The sequence below is a fragment of the Phoca vitulina genome, unplaced genomic scaffold, assembly GCF_004348235.1.
Source record: "Phoca vitulina isolate PV1807 unplaced genomic scaffold, GSC_HSeal_1.0 scaffold13, whole genome shotgun sequence".
In the NCBI taxonomy this organism is placed as follows: domain Eukaryota; kingdom Metazoa; phylum Chordata; class Mammalia; order Carnivora; family Phocidae; genus Phoca; species Phoca vitulina.
In genome coordinates, this window is record NW_022589716.1 from 2,531,134 (window position 1) to 2,545,329 (window position 14,196).

Here is a 14,196-nt window from a genome sequence, read left to right on the forward strand (position 1 = left end):
GGAAAGTGTAATTTAAAAAAAATTTTTTTTAATTTTTAAAAAAATCCTATTTGCAGCAGCAGAAAAAATTAAATATCTAGGGGTAAATATATCAAAAGAAGTCTAAGATCTCTGCACTAAAAACTACAGATATTACCAGGCAAAATTCAAGAAGATCTAAATAAGTTGAAAAATATACCGTGTTCATTGATTGGCAGACTCAGTGTTGTTAAGATGTTAGTTCTCCCCAAATTGATCTTTGATTCAGCGGGATTTTTTTTTTTTTTTTTTTTTTGCAGAAACTGGCACTGACTTTAAAATTTATATAGAATTACAAAGGACCTAGAATAACCAAACTCATTTTTTAAAAAGATTTTATTTATTTATTTGTCAGAGAGAGAGAAAGCACACAAGCAGGGGGAGCAGCAGAGGCAGAGGGAGAAGCAGGCTCCCTGCTGACCAAGGAGCCCGATGCAGGGCTGATCCCAGGACCCCAGGATCATGACCTGAGCAGAAGGCAGATGCTTAACAACTGAGCCACCCAGGCACCCCAAGCATCCAACTTTTGATTTCAGCTCAGGTCATGATCTCAGGGTCCTGAGATGGAGCCTGGCATTGGGCTGGTGCGGAGCGTGGAGCCGGCTTGGGAGTCTCTCTATCCCTCTCTCTCTGCCCCTCCCCTACTCACGCATGCACAAGTGCTCATGCTCTCTCTCTCTCTCTCTCTAAGAGAAAAAAAGTGGTAATGCAACAACTTGGAACAATCTCAGAATCATCATGCTGAGTGGAAGAAGCCAAGCACAAAGCTTACGTATAACATTCTGGAACATGCAAACAATTTTTAGTGACAGAAAGCAGATCAGGTTGCCTGGCAATGAAAAGTGCAGAGAAGGGGGTGCTGTGAAGGGATGCAGGACACTGGTGGGGGTGGTGATATATGTTCATCGCCTTGACTGTGGTCATGGTTTCATAGATTTACACACTTGTCAAAACTGCACAAAGCATGCACTTAACATATGTGCGACTTAGTCTACTCCAATTACACTTAATAAAGGTGAAAAGGGGGGCGCCTGGGTGGCTCAGTCAGTTAAGCATCCGCCTTCAGCTCAGGTCGTGATCCCGGATTCCTGGGATCAAGTCCCTGGGCAGGCTCCCTGCTCAGCAGGGGGGTCTGCCTTCTCTCTCTCTCCCTCTGCCCCCTCCCCACTCCTGTGCGCACCTGCTCTCTCTCTCTCAAATAAAAATAAATAAAATCTTGGGCACCTGGGTGGCTCAGATGGTTAAGCGTCTGCCTTCAGCTCAGGTCATGATCCCAGAGTCCTGGGATTGAGTCCCGCATCGGGCTCCCTGCTCAGCGGGGAGCCTGCTTCTCCCTCTGCCTCTCTCTCTGTCTCTTATGAATAAATAAATAAAATCTTAAATAAATAAATAAATAAAATCTTTTTTTAAAAAAGTTGAAAAGGTGGGGGGTGGAGAGGAATCACAAGGGGCTGTTTCCCACCTGTTAGACTGACAAAGCTGAAAAGTGTAAGACTTCAGTTTATTCTCAGGGGTCTGCACTGATTCTCATTGCTGCCGTCAGGGGTGGAAATGGCCAAGCCCTACAGAGGGAATCAGGCGGAAGCTGAAGACAATGCCCTGGGACCCAGCAAGGCTCCTTCCAGCAAATCAACCTCCCAGGAGTGATACCTACTCTACAGGGCTGTGGATTCATCATGGCATTCTCTGTAACAGCAACCAGACGCAAATGACCCAAATGCCCAGCCACAGGGGATTTGCTGTACAAACTCTGGCCATTCTCAGCACTGCGTATTATGCAGCTTTGCAGAAGAACAGGGCGGCGAAATGCCGACAATGTGGGAAGACCTCCGGGATACTTGGCAAAGGAAAGAGCAAGGTGCACACCTGCCTGGGCAGGAAGCTTTGCTTTGTGTAGAAAGAGATGATGAGGATGCGGAGACCCTTTGCAGGGAAACATAAACATAATTACATAACTTGTTCCTGTGGTGGCCACCTGGGAGCCATGGTAGGCAAAAGAGGGAGATAGTTGTCATTTACATTTTCATGCCTGTTGAACTTCGTATTTGTAATAGTGTTGAAAGGTAAGTGTTTAATCAAAAAAGGGAACATATGTAAGCACATGGGATGGGAGAGGAAATAGGAATGAGGAGAGCTGCTGTTCAGAAGTTGACCGTGAACCAAAGCAATCATATTGATCATGAGAAGAGCAAACACATCAAGTGCTCACAAGTGCACTATGGCTTTGCACACAGAGCAATCCATTTAATCCCTGTACCCACCCCAGAGGCGTGGATTGTGAGCCCCCCTGTGGGGGGGGGCGAGGGGGAAACAGGCTCAGGAGGGGCCACTGATGGGAAAGAAGAGTCTCCAGCTTGGCTTGCTTCCCCTACTCACAATGCCCTAGGATCCTCCCCCAATTAGGCTGAGAAAAGGGAAATGGGGTCTGGCTCCTGGCTGGGGATGGGGGACGATAGTTGCATGGAGCCTACAGAGAACCCCCCCTTCCTGTTTATTTTTCTCACATTCTGCTGTGGTGCCTATTCTTCTTATTTCTCTTGTTTTTGTCCATTTCTCCCAACAGTATGTCAGCTCTCGCCAGGCTGGAATTCTTGGTTGTCGTGATCACTGCTGTGTGTCCCCAATGCCTGGCACATGGAGGTACTCGAATGAATGAATGAATGATTGGGATGAATGAATGAATGATCGAATTCAGAGGAAGAGCCTTAGGCAATTTGGGAGCAGGAACAATTAGGGGCAGGAGAGGAGGGGCAGGAGGCCAGGGCCAGGGACTTGTGGCATCTGGAGTCCAGGGCAGTGAGTGTCTTGGGGGCGTTTGCAGGATGAAGGGACAGGAGCAGAATCTTGGGCCAGTGCATGGAGCCCTGGAAAGATGGAGGTGCTGGTAGCCCAGATGGGGAAGGCGGGGCAGCTCAGGCCATGACCGCCAGGGTGGTGATCCAAGCTGGGGTGAGGCCGGGTGTGGCCCGGGAGCCTGGATTAAGAAAGGGCACCTTCAAGGTCCAACGGAAGAAGAAAGACTGGGAGGACAGGGGAGCCCAGGGGTGGCCGGCCTGATTGAATGACAGTGAGTGAGAGGGCCTAGCCCAGATCAGCTGACCCAGCTGGGCTCCCTGCTTGGCTGAAGGCCAGGCAGAGGCAGCCAGGAGCAGAGCATCTGGGAGGGAGGGTCAGGGGCGTGGCAGGGGCCAGGGCAGCACTCACCAAGCAGAGCCAAAAAGGGGGGAAAAAGTTTCTTAACAATCTTTAGACAACACCCCCCCCCCCCGCCCCCGGATTCCTCCTTCGGCTCCAGCTGAGGGTGTCACCCTGACCCAGGCCTTGGAGATACAAGCGCCTGGCTCCAAGGCTGGGGCTGAGCCTGGGGCCCTTCCTTCCCTCTCCCTACCCTTCCCTTCTCCCTTCTCCTCACCTGCCCTCCCTGCTCCCCCTCCTCTAGCCCCGCTCTGGCCCTCCCAGACTCGATTTGTGCGGCGGGCCTGCTCTCGTTTTCCAGTACCTCTTTCTACTCTCCCACTCCCTGACTGCAGCCTGGGGAAACTGAGGCCCAGCTAGAAGAGTTCAAGCACACTGGAGCGCTACAGCCCCAGGGCTAGGGCCCCTGCCTCCCCCAGTCCAAACATTATACGCCATTTAAATCTCATAACTCCAGGAGCTGGGGACTTATTAGCCTCATCTGACAGTTGGGGAAACTGAGGCCCAAAGAGATGATACGCCTGGGAACTATTTGTGGGTTATGAACTTGTGCCTTCCCCACCCGCACTAGCGTCCAGGCTCTTGGCCTCAGCCCGGCAGCCAAGGCAAGAGCTCTTCTGCTACCTGGTGGACACTCGCGGCAGTGTCGTTCGGAGGGAGTCGCCTATTGCCTGTTGTCCTGAGCAGGGAAGGGGCCAGAGCCGGGAGGAGGCAGGCCTCGTCCCCTGACTACACTCCATCCCTCATCCTCCTCTCCAACCAATTTTCCGATTTTTCAAGAAGGCACTGACTAACTCATTTCCTGCCCATGTGTGAAAAGGCCCTAGATGTTAGTTCTAACACTCATGAAAAATGAAAGACCACAAAGATAATTCTGTAATTATAAAAGGTAGCACAAGGGTGCCTGGGTGGCTCAGTCATTAAGCGTCTGCCTTCGGCTCAGGTCATGATCCCTGCTCCGCGGGAAGCCTGCTTCTCCCTCTCCCACTTCCCCTCCTTGTGTTCCCTCTCTCGCTGTGTCTCTCTCTCTGTCAAATAAATAAATAAACTCTTAAAAAAAAAAAAGGCAGCACAAATGCATTTTTTGGTCTCTTAACTGTTTTAAGAAGCAATTGTATGAAAATATATATAAATTACAAAGGAAGTGAGCAAAGTATAGGAATAAGGAAATGACACCAGGTAGTAACACTAATCCACAAAAACAAGTGAAGAGAACCAGAAATGCAAATGGAGAAAATTAATATAACAAACTTTATGAACACATACTTGCCCTCCTCTATTTTCTCACATTCTTTAACAGCTCTACAATTTTAAGTAACAATTGCAACAATATATTGTTAGGTTTGTAACATATATAGATGTAATATGTATAACAATAATAGCACAATAATAACAATGAGACAAAAGGGGGCAGAGGAAATGAATTATATAGGAGGAACATTTCTAAATCTCATTAAAATTAAGGCAGCATAAATTTGAAGGAGATTCTAAATTAAGATGTATGTGTTAAGCCCTAGAGCAACCACTAAAGAAATAACTTAAAAAATATAGTAGGGTCCCGGGACCTGGCGGGCTCATGGGTGGAGCATGAGACTCTTGATCTCGGGGTTGTGAGTTCAAACCCTATCTTGGGTGTCAAGATTACTTAAAAAAATAAATCTTAAAAGAAAATGTATTAAATATATATAGAAAAAATCATTAAAAGAATTAAAATATTACACTAGGAAATAGTCACTTCATGGAATATAAAGCAGTAAGGAAATAAATTCTACCCGCGAGCATCCCCTGGAAGTGGAACGCTCAAACTACCACCCAGACCTCCCGGGGTGCCTACAACTCCCGGCGTGCCGCGCACGACGCTCCCTTACGCCCATGGTGGAAAGGGAGGGGCTAGTGGAGCTCCCTTTTGTGAGTTTCAGTCTCGCTGCCGAGGAAGGAAGGACTGTGAAAGGTTGGTGGACCTAGAGCCAATGAAAAGGCAAATCTTGTTGAGCGTCGGAAAGAGAAGCCAATGGGCATGCGGCCTCTAGGAGGCGGGACTTCCGGCAACGAAGTCTTAGTGAGCGGCTGCGCTAGGGTAGCCACTTCCTTTCTTGTGTGGCGGCGAAAGCGGATAGTGCGCCATGAAGGCTTCGGGAACAGTAAGGCGAGCGCGGCGGGGCACGGGGCCGGGGAGTGCAGTGTAGATCGAATCGGAGGCCCCGGCAGGTGGCACGGGCCGCGTAGCAGGAGCGCGCTCTTGGCTGGGTCCCGCGCCGCCGCGCGCCATCGCCCCCAGGTGCAGCCAACATGGCGGCCATTGCGGGCGCCGCGTGGGGAGTCTGGTGCCATGGTCCCGGCCTGCTGGGAAATCGCGGGGGCCGGAGAGGCCGGGTCTCCTTTCCAGGGGAAGGGACAAGTTGCCCGGCTTGGACGTTGCGAACAACGGGACTTTGTCGATCTTCCAAGTCTCGGTTTCCCCATTTGCAAAGTGGACGTGGTGGGAGGAAACGTTAATATTTCTTCTCCCCCGGCGGGGTTGTGAGAAGTAGAAGAAAACCGTAAACCCGAGCTGACACGGGGAACTTTATCGCTGTGACTAGTGCTTGGTAAAATCAGAGGGCGCTGTGGCGCAGAGATGGAAGAGCAAGCCCTCCCGAGAAACAGGGTGGGTCCTGTACAGCTCCCCAGCCTCAGTTTCCACGCTAGGAAAGGGGCCAGCTGCATCGGTCCCCTCCTGAACAGGTGGTCCGCGGGGCTGATTAGTCACATGGAGAGGTGGGAGCAGGAGACAAGTTTGCGGTATTTGGGGCTGTCTCCTCATATTAGTAAAATGATGGCGAGTCATTTACTTGAGGGCGGGTTCTTTGTACTATATTGCAGTGTTTGGGCCTGGCTGACATCTTTGTTTTTGTATCTGTGTAAACAGGTAGAGTTCACTGGGAAGTCCAAACCCCTTTGGGCTGCTGCTGGGAATACTGAAGCAGCTGCAGGTCCCATGGCAGCAGGGCTGGGGAGGGAACTGGATTCTTGTTCTCGTTCTGCCTGGGGTGGGCTGTGGGATCCCAGGCTGGTCACTGTCTTAGGGCCCCAGAGTGAAAGAGGACTTTGGGAAGATGTGAGCTGCAAAGTGGCTGTGGAGGAAGGAGCCTGCAGGTTTAGGCTTCGGCTTTTTTCACAGGAATATAAACAGAAAGGGAAGGACAGCGAGATTGACAGCCCTGCCCAGCTTTCCCGAGCCAAGGCAAAGGGTACCCAGGCATCTTAATCCTCCCACCCTCGATCCTTGTTCTGGGAAGGCTGGGACAGTGCAGTCACCGGGATTCCACATGGATGCCCTGTGATGGGACAGTCTATTTTCGCTCTCCTGATTCCAGTTATCACCAGGCTCGGGAAAGGGAGTAAGGTGAATCTTCACAGTTGCCTCAGGGCTCTGGGTTGGGCCCCACTTCACCCCTGTTTCTGTTTCAGCTGCGAGAGTACAAGGTGGTGGGGCGCTGCCTGCCCACCCCCAAATGTCGCACTCCGCCTCTGTATCGCATGCGAATCTTTGCACCTAATCACGTCGTCGCCAAGTCCCGCTTCTGGTACTTTGTGTCTCAGCTGAAAAAGATGAAGAAGTCTTCGGGGGAAATTGTTTACTGTGGGCAGGTACGGGGAGTCTGAGAACAGGGTGGGGTCTGGAGTGGATTTACACCTTCCTGTGGGGGCATTCCTCACCCCGCAGAGTTCCCGGACTTCATAACCCCTGGCTTATTCGCCTGTGTAATTAATTAAGCCCTAGGTTGGGATGGGATGGATACCTCAGTGCCCTTTTCCTGATGAGAGCGCCCAGGGCCCAGGAAGTGTGTGGCTGGCATGCTCGGACACTTGGGCTGAGGCCACACCTTCGCCGGGCCTCATGTGTGAAGTGGGGAGAGGTGCTGTCACCCGGGCATGTTTGCTGTGATGGGCGCTGGGCTCTGCATCATACTGCTGCACTGGGTGGCAGCTGCTTTGGGGCCCAGATAGTCTTGGGAGAGTAGTGTTTGGGAGGAGTTGAGCTGGTGGTCCACATGGGGGAAGTGTGCCGGCCTGGACGGCTGTGTGCGCCCTCCTGTTGCTGTGGGAATTTGTCCAGGACAGCAGATTGCCTTCCTGCGCTCTCAGATTCGAGGACTGGGAAACAGGCGCAAGAGAGGCCTGGGGCAGAGGATCAGCAAGGGTCGGAGCCGGGTCGGAGCCTGCTCGGCACCCTTGCTCCCACCAGTGTCTTTGGCATCTAGGTGTTCGAGAAATCCCCCTTGCGGGTGAAGAACTTCGGCATCTGGCTGCGCTACGACTCGCGCAGCGGCACCCACAACATGTACCGGGAGTACCGGGACCTGACCACTGCGGGCGCCGTCACCCAGTGCTGTAAGCCGCCGGGTCCCGCGCCCAGTCCCCCACTTAGACTCCTGTTGCAGGCATCTGCAGCCCAGCCTGCGCCCCCCTCGCCCCCCAGACTGAGGCAGGGCACATGCCAGAGGCTTCTGGGATTAGGGGGGTGGGGAGTCCAGGGGTGCTAATGGGGGACACAGAAGAGGTGTTTGCATAGGGGCAGGAGTGGAGAGGATGCTCCAGGTGCATCTTTTTCTGGAACCTGGCAGCAGGTGGACCTTTGGGGTCCATCACTCGTGCAGCTGTAACTCCCACCCAGAGTCTAGCCCAGGCCTTGTCTGTGGGGATCTGCTGCTGGTATCCCCAGGTGCTCCTAGGGCGGGTTACCTGCCAGGGCCCAAACCCAAGCACCTCAACCCAAGAACTGCTGCTTCTCATAGCAGCGGTTTAAACAGAGGTGCTAACAGCAAGTGGATCTCGTCGCCTTTGGGGGGCTGTGGCTGTGCCCCTCAAAGTGAATTTGGAGGTTCTACATGCCTGATGAGCAGTGCCTGCTGGGGCCAGAGACTGTGGCCACCCAGTCCCCAAGTTGGGGTTCCTCTAGACCAGCACTTGATGGGAGGTTTGAGGAATGCCCAGACCCCGGGGTGCACATTCGCCCTGCCTCCTTCCCTGCAGACAGAGACATGGGCGCCCGACACCGTGCCCGGGCCCACTCGATCCAGATCATGAAGGTGGAGGAGATTGCAGCCAGCAAGTGCCGCCGACCAGCCGTCAAGCAGTTCCACGTGAGTGCCCTGGGGGCCCTGCTGGGTGGGCTTGGCTGAGGGGGGCTCCCCTGGAACATGGAGCTGGCCCAGCTGCTCCTCTGTCCCCCAGCCTTGGGAGCTACAGGGAGGCACTGGGTTTGACGCAGGAGCCCGGTGGGGGGTGGCCACACCTCAGTGGCCCCTGGAAGACAAGGTTGAGAGGCTTCCACCCCCCTCACCCACCTGTCCTTACTGCAGGACTCCAAGATCAAGTTCCCGCTGCCCCACCGGGTCCTGCGTCGCCAGCACAAGCCACGCTTCACCACCAAGAGGCCCAACACCTTCTTTTAGATGCAGGGCCTCCCTGTCTCCAGGTCTGCTCAAATAAACTCTTCGGAAAAACCAAGGTGCTCAGACACTCTTGTTTTCTTTGTATGCCCTGCAGAACTCAAAAGGGCACAGCCAAGCTGTGAGTTCTCTGCTTGGGGAGGGGTCCTCCTCTCTCAAAGTGGGGCCCAGGCACCTGATTTCTCCAGAAGGGGAGCCCCGAGAATGGTAAAGGCCACACCCCCAAGCTGTCTCCTGCCCACTTAGCTCCCCAGGGCTTCATCCAGCAAGGGGCTGTCACGGGCAGGGTCCTAGAGCCAGAAGGCCTGGTTTTCAGCCCCATCAGGTGGCCCTCCCGTGTGAGCTTTGGGGTGCCTTGCAGGCCACAAGGTTTGGCCCCTAAGCCTATCCCATCTTCCGTGTTAGACACGGGCCTCAGCTTTCCCCGCCCCCCGCCCCCCGCCCCCCCGGTTTGGGTGAGATGTGGCCATCAGATGGCAGATGCCTAGAAGAAGTCAGGATGATGGGGTTGGTTTTGGTCCACCTGTGGGATTTCCCCTCTTCCCTCCAGGCTCAGAACCTATCTTTGGTTCCAGGATCCTCAGAGCAGACACCAGGGGGCGCCGGAGAGGGCCATGAGCGTGTTCTGCTGTGGTGGTTCCTCCTTTACTAGGTGGGGGCTCCTTGAAGGACTCCCTGATCCTGCCCCAGAAAGTCAAGGGCTCACCATGGGTATCTGTCTCCAGGAAACCACTTGAGGCCCTGGGGAGTTCCAGGCATGAAGCTGATCCCGCGCTGGCTGAGCCCCTCAATCAGGAGGCTGAAGCACAGCTAGGAGGGCAGATCTTGGGAAGCGTCTGTCCTTGGTGTGTGACCTTGGCAGCCCTGGCCCACTGAGTGAGTCCTCATCAGAAAGTTAGGGCACTCGGCAGATTTACTCAGTTGACGATACTTGGAGTGTGACAACCTTAGGCCCTGGGGGCAAAGGTCAATCAAGATCTGCCTTCTATTCCAGAGAGCCATGGAATGGGAAGAAACCCAGGGAGCAAGAAGGCAGCGTGGAGTGGGGGCCTGGGGAGCAGTCAGGCCTGGAGTGTCCCAGGCCAGGGTCCAGCCTCTCTTCCCCCACTTGAGGTGGGGGTGGCTCATTGGCATGATCAGTCCCGGTGGTTTCCAGAAAACCAGGTCACTTCAGACTCCACCTGTGTTTGGAGAGGTGCCCGAGGCAGAGCTGGGGCACAGCCAGCCGCTTCCCCAGAAAGACCCGAGGACAGGGTACCGGCTTCCTGGACCTGCATTGGCTGCTTTGCCCACTGCTCTGAAACAGTTCCTTCCCACCTCCACGCCTTTGCACTTGCTGAGCCTCCTGGCTGGACTGTTCCAGATTGTCACTGGTTTGGCCTGCCTGAAGTTTGTAAGCCACACGTGTATTCCAGTGACAGTGGCTTTTCTGTGTCCCTGCTTGGCCCAGGTTCAAGAAGTCAAACCCAGAAAAGGGTAGGGACAGCCAGTGAATATCCTTCCCTTTGTTCGCTCCACATGGCGGAAGGACAGTGATAATCTCCTGGGTCTGGCATTCCTGGACCCAGGTTTTTTATTTTTGACCCTGCCAAGATCCCTACCACCACCCCGCAGGCATACCAATTTACTCTCCCAATAGCATTTAATAAGAAGCAAACTTCGATGGCTGAAAAAAAAGTCCCATCTTGGGGATTTATATTTGCCTTTTCTTCTTAGGAAGTAGGCACTTCTCGCAATTTGTTTGGCCTTGGCTCCTTTATGGGGCTGCTGGTCATTTTTTAAGTTACTGTTTTGTGAAAGCTCCTTTCATATGTGGTGCAAAAACGTGGGAAAAAAATACATGTTTCCCCCCAAATACGGTGCAAATTCTTTCTTCCAGGGCACTTGATGTTTTTTAAGGTATATTTTGGGGCCAGGCTAGAATTTTTGAATTTTTTGCCTTGTTGGTATTAATCTTTTATGGCTTCAGGCAGAAACCTCTAGTTGCCCCCAAATACTCCTTCCTCGGTGATGCCACCCACGGAAAAAAATACATTTCCCAGGCTTCTTTGCATTTAGGGGTAACAATGTGATACTAGCAGTAGCAATGTGTGCCATTTCCAGGAAATACCCATCTGGCTGGAATATAGGCACAATGTCTGGTGCTCCAGCAGCCATCTTTGGCCATTAAGAAGCCACACTGGAGCAGCAAGGTAGAAGGACTTTGGGTATCTGACCCTGTGTCTGTGTGATGAGAAAAGGGGAGAAGGAAACACCAGTCCTGCTTCGGCTGTAATCTGGAGGCTTTCCATCGTCATTCGTGACTTTGCCCTGAGGTGGGCCCTAATGGTTGTGCCTGGGGCAGGTCACTACCCACTCAGCTTTAGTTTCTTCCTGTGTAAGGCGGGGTTGGTTCTGGGTATGGGAAGACTTAAGATGAACTAGAGATAGGATATGTCACCAGGAAAGTGGAAGGCCCCAGCCCCACAAAGGCCCACTGTGCACCCCCATCCCCACCTTGGGTCTTCATCAAGGCTTCATCCATGTTACAGCCTGGGAACCAGGTGGGAGGGCTCTGCCCCAACCAGCCAAAGGGTGGGGTCAGTCCCTTATTGAGGCACCTTTGAACTGAGGATGAGTGAGCGCCAGCTTCCTAACTTACATCTAGTCATCCACCCACCCCGCCCACGGACCCCTCTACCATGTAACCATCCACCTGGGAATCTCCCCCTCTCCCCCCCCACCAAACCCTGCACAGAGCAGTTGCCAGGACGCTGGCCAGAGATGGGGACTGCTGAACTGAGCTCTCACTCCGCAGAGATAGTTGAGGTGCATGAACCAAGCAGAAGAACAACAAAAACCGGAGATAAGATAATGAGCCCTTCGGTGTGAGGCCCACGAGGCCCCTGCCTCCGGGATCGCTGACACCCCTCTGGTTGGCTGGGTGCTCCCAGGCCCTCCCAGGCCCTGTGTTTGTTCAGGTGCCATGCCCGGCAGGACTGGGAGCCCTGGGGGAGAGATCACAAGTTGCCCCTCCCTGTACCCCAGGGGCTCCTGAGTCAGGACCATCCGGCAAGGGCAGGCAGGCACTAAGGCAAGACAAGACAGGCAGGGGCCCCAGAAGACCTGACCTGGATCCTGAAACCAGGAGAGACTACCTGAGAATCATGGAATCCTAGAATCACAGTTGGGATCCTCAGGACTTAAGAATGGTGGACTCTCACAGGAAGCTACGGCGCCATTAGTAAGAATGGTTTGCTTTTGGGGCGCCTGGGTGGCTCAGTGGGTTAAGCATCTGCCTTCAGCTCAGTCATGATCACAGGGTCCTGGGATCGAGCCCCGCATGGGGCTCCCTGCTTGGCAGGAAGCCTGCTTCTCCCTCTCCCACTCCCCCTGCTTGTGTTCCCTCTCTCGCTGTGTCTCTCTCTGTCAAATAAATAAATAAAATGTTAAAAAAAAAAAAAAGAATGGTTTGCTTTTACTGAGTGCAAGGGAGAAGTTCAAGACCAGACACCCAGAAGGTCATGCTGGAGCCAGAGTAGCTCACAGCCTCTCACCCCGACCCCTGCCATGTCTCCAGGGAGCCTTGAGAGCCCTGGGGGTGCCCGGGCAGCAGGCAGGGGTGCGCACAGCAAATAGCCATGCAACACCCTGACATTCCTGCCCCGGGTGCTCAGACCGTTGCTGCGGGCCGTCAGGGAGCTCCCTGCCCCTCCCCCTTCACCAACGGCGTCCTGCCTGCCCGCTGCCCATATGGGAACTGTACAGTCAGGGAAGGTGCCACTGCATCTCCCCAACCCACTTCCTGTACCCCTCCAACCCCAGAGAAGAGGGTCCCACCCACCCCTCAGGGTTCCCAACTCTGGGCCTCCTGTCAAATCCTGGAATTCCAGAACACGTTCTGAATCCATCCCCACCCCACGGTCGCTGCCATGGACATGGCGGGCTTTTCAGAGTCTATAAATCTCATTAAGTCCCTCTGGCTCCAAACTCTCCAGTGGCCCCCCAGCGCCCTCAGAATAAAATCCACACCCTTGGCCAAGGCTCAAGGTCCCTTGTGGCCTTCGCTGTGCTCACTCACTCTGCTCACTCCACTTGACCTCAGGGCCTTTGCACTGGCTGTTCCCCCTGCATCTCTCCAAGCTTGGCTCATCCTCTGCCTGCCGGGTCTGCACTCACCTCCTCCAAGAGTTCCCCTCCCAGAGGCCCACATAAAGTCGTCCCCCAAGCCAGCTCCCTCTCTGACTTTGCTTCACTCCTCAACCATCAGCTTCGGAAATGTGTGTTCACCTCCTGGCTCGGTCATTGTCAAGTGCCTGTGATCCTGCTGTGTCCCCGGCAGCAGGTGCATGGTCCTGCACACAGTAGGTGCTCAATGATCGGGCCTCAGCCCAAGCGTCAGTCTGCAGCCTCCCACCTCACCGCGGAAGAGACAGGCTGGCCGTGGGGATGGTAACCACTCCCAGAACCTCCCTGGGGAGGGAGGACCGGGTTTGTGCGCGCTGCAACCATTTGCATATATTTGCATTCGCTTGCATGGCTTTTCGGGAAGGGGATCCCCTCCAGGATTTACCCTTTCCCATCAGATTCTCCAGATGGGTGCAGCGCATACGGGCCTGGAAAAAAATGAAGGCGGGGGAAGGACAAGGAACTCAGTGCCCTCTCCGCACCCTCCTGGCCGGGGTGGCGGAGTGCATATTGACGGACAACGGCGGGTGTCAACCGCCCTATCGCAGTCTCGGGGAGGGGGGTGCAGGCCGGCCCCTCCCAGCGCGCGGAGAGGGAGAGCCGGGGGTGGCGGTGGGAGGGGGCACGAAGGGATGCATGGGAGATGCTGGACCAAACTGGAGTGACGCGAGTTGGCCGGAGACCACCAGGAGGCGGCAGAGGCTTGGACAGGACTCCAGGGCCCTTGGGTTCAACCCGGCGGAGGTCTTAGATCCCTCCCGCTTGTGGAAGAGGGAACCCCGTTTCGGGACTGCAACCCAGAGGTCAGAGCCTCCAGAGGCCAAAGTCCCTCAAGTCCACCAGCGAAGGGCCCAAGACGACAGTGTCTGGGTCCTTTGGTGGCATGACCCCAGGCAAGGGACTTCCCCTCCCCAACCTGGATCTCCTCATTTGCGCGATGGGGGACATGTCAGACACTCCCTCCCAAGGAGTCATGGGCCCCCCATTTATTCGGATTCGAGGCCACTGACAGTCCCTCCCCCATGACCTCCATTATACACTTAACACCTGGCCCAGGACAGACGCTCCATGAGTGTTTGGCACAGGAAACAACAAATGAATGAAGACATGAATGAATGAAGGCTTTACTCTGTGCCAGGCTCGTATTATGTAGGCTCGATTTATTCCTCAGGGCAGGGGCTACTTTATCTCCATTTACAGATAGGGAAACTGAGGTACAATGACAAGCAAAGACTCCCCCAAGTATGTCTGCATTTAGGACCTGAACCCCAATGTCTCCCACTCAGCTTAGCCTGGGGGTGGGGTTTGGTGATTTCCTCCCGCTAGGTTCTGAAGAAAGGGAATGGCTGCAGGTGCCGGGGGGGGGGGGGGGGGGGGGGGG

The 14,196-nt window shown here is 54.2% G+C and overlaps 1 protein-coding gene and 1 non-coding gene across 2 annotated transcripts; both read left to right on the plus strand.

Moving 5' to 3' along the window:
- Positions 1-5,261: 5,261 nt before the first annotated feature.
- On the plus strand, positions 5,262-8,706 carry RPL18A (ribosomal protein L18a). Its single transcript, XM_032412414.1, has 5 exons — positions 5,262-5,354; positions 6,664-6,843; positions 7,458-7,587; positions 8,230-8,339; positions 8,559-8,706. The coding sequence occupies exons 1-5, from the start codon at positions 5,337-5,339 to the stop codon at positions 8,649-8,651; spliced, it is 531 nt and encodes a 176-aa protein (XP_032268305.1). The 5' UTR covers positions 5,262-5,336; the 3' UTR covers positions 8,652-8,706.
- LOC116637277 lies at positions 7,956-8,088 on the plus strand. The gene has a single exon (XR_004300458.1). It is a non-coding gene; the product is annotated as a small nucleolar RNA SNORA68 (small nucleolar RNA).
- Positions 8,707-14,196: the final 5,490 nt, after the last annotated feature.

Bases quoted from the DNA above. Each gene is read 5' to 3' on its own strand.
- RPL18A (XM_032412414.1), top strand. The intron at 6,844-7,457 runs GTACGGGGAGTC...TTTGGCATCTAG, and splicing joins AAATTGTTTACTGTGGGCAG to GTGTTCGAGAAATCCCCCTT. The intron at 7,588-8,229 runs GTAAGCCGCCGG...CCTTCCCTGCAG, and splicing joins GGGCGCCGTCACCCAGTGCT to ACAGAGACATGGGCGCCCGA.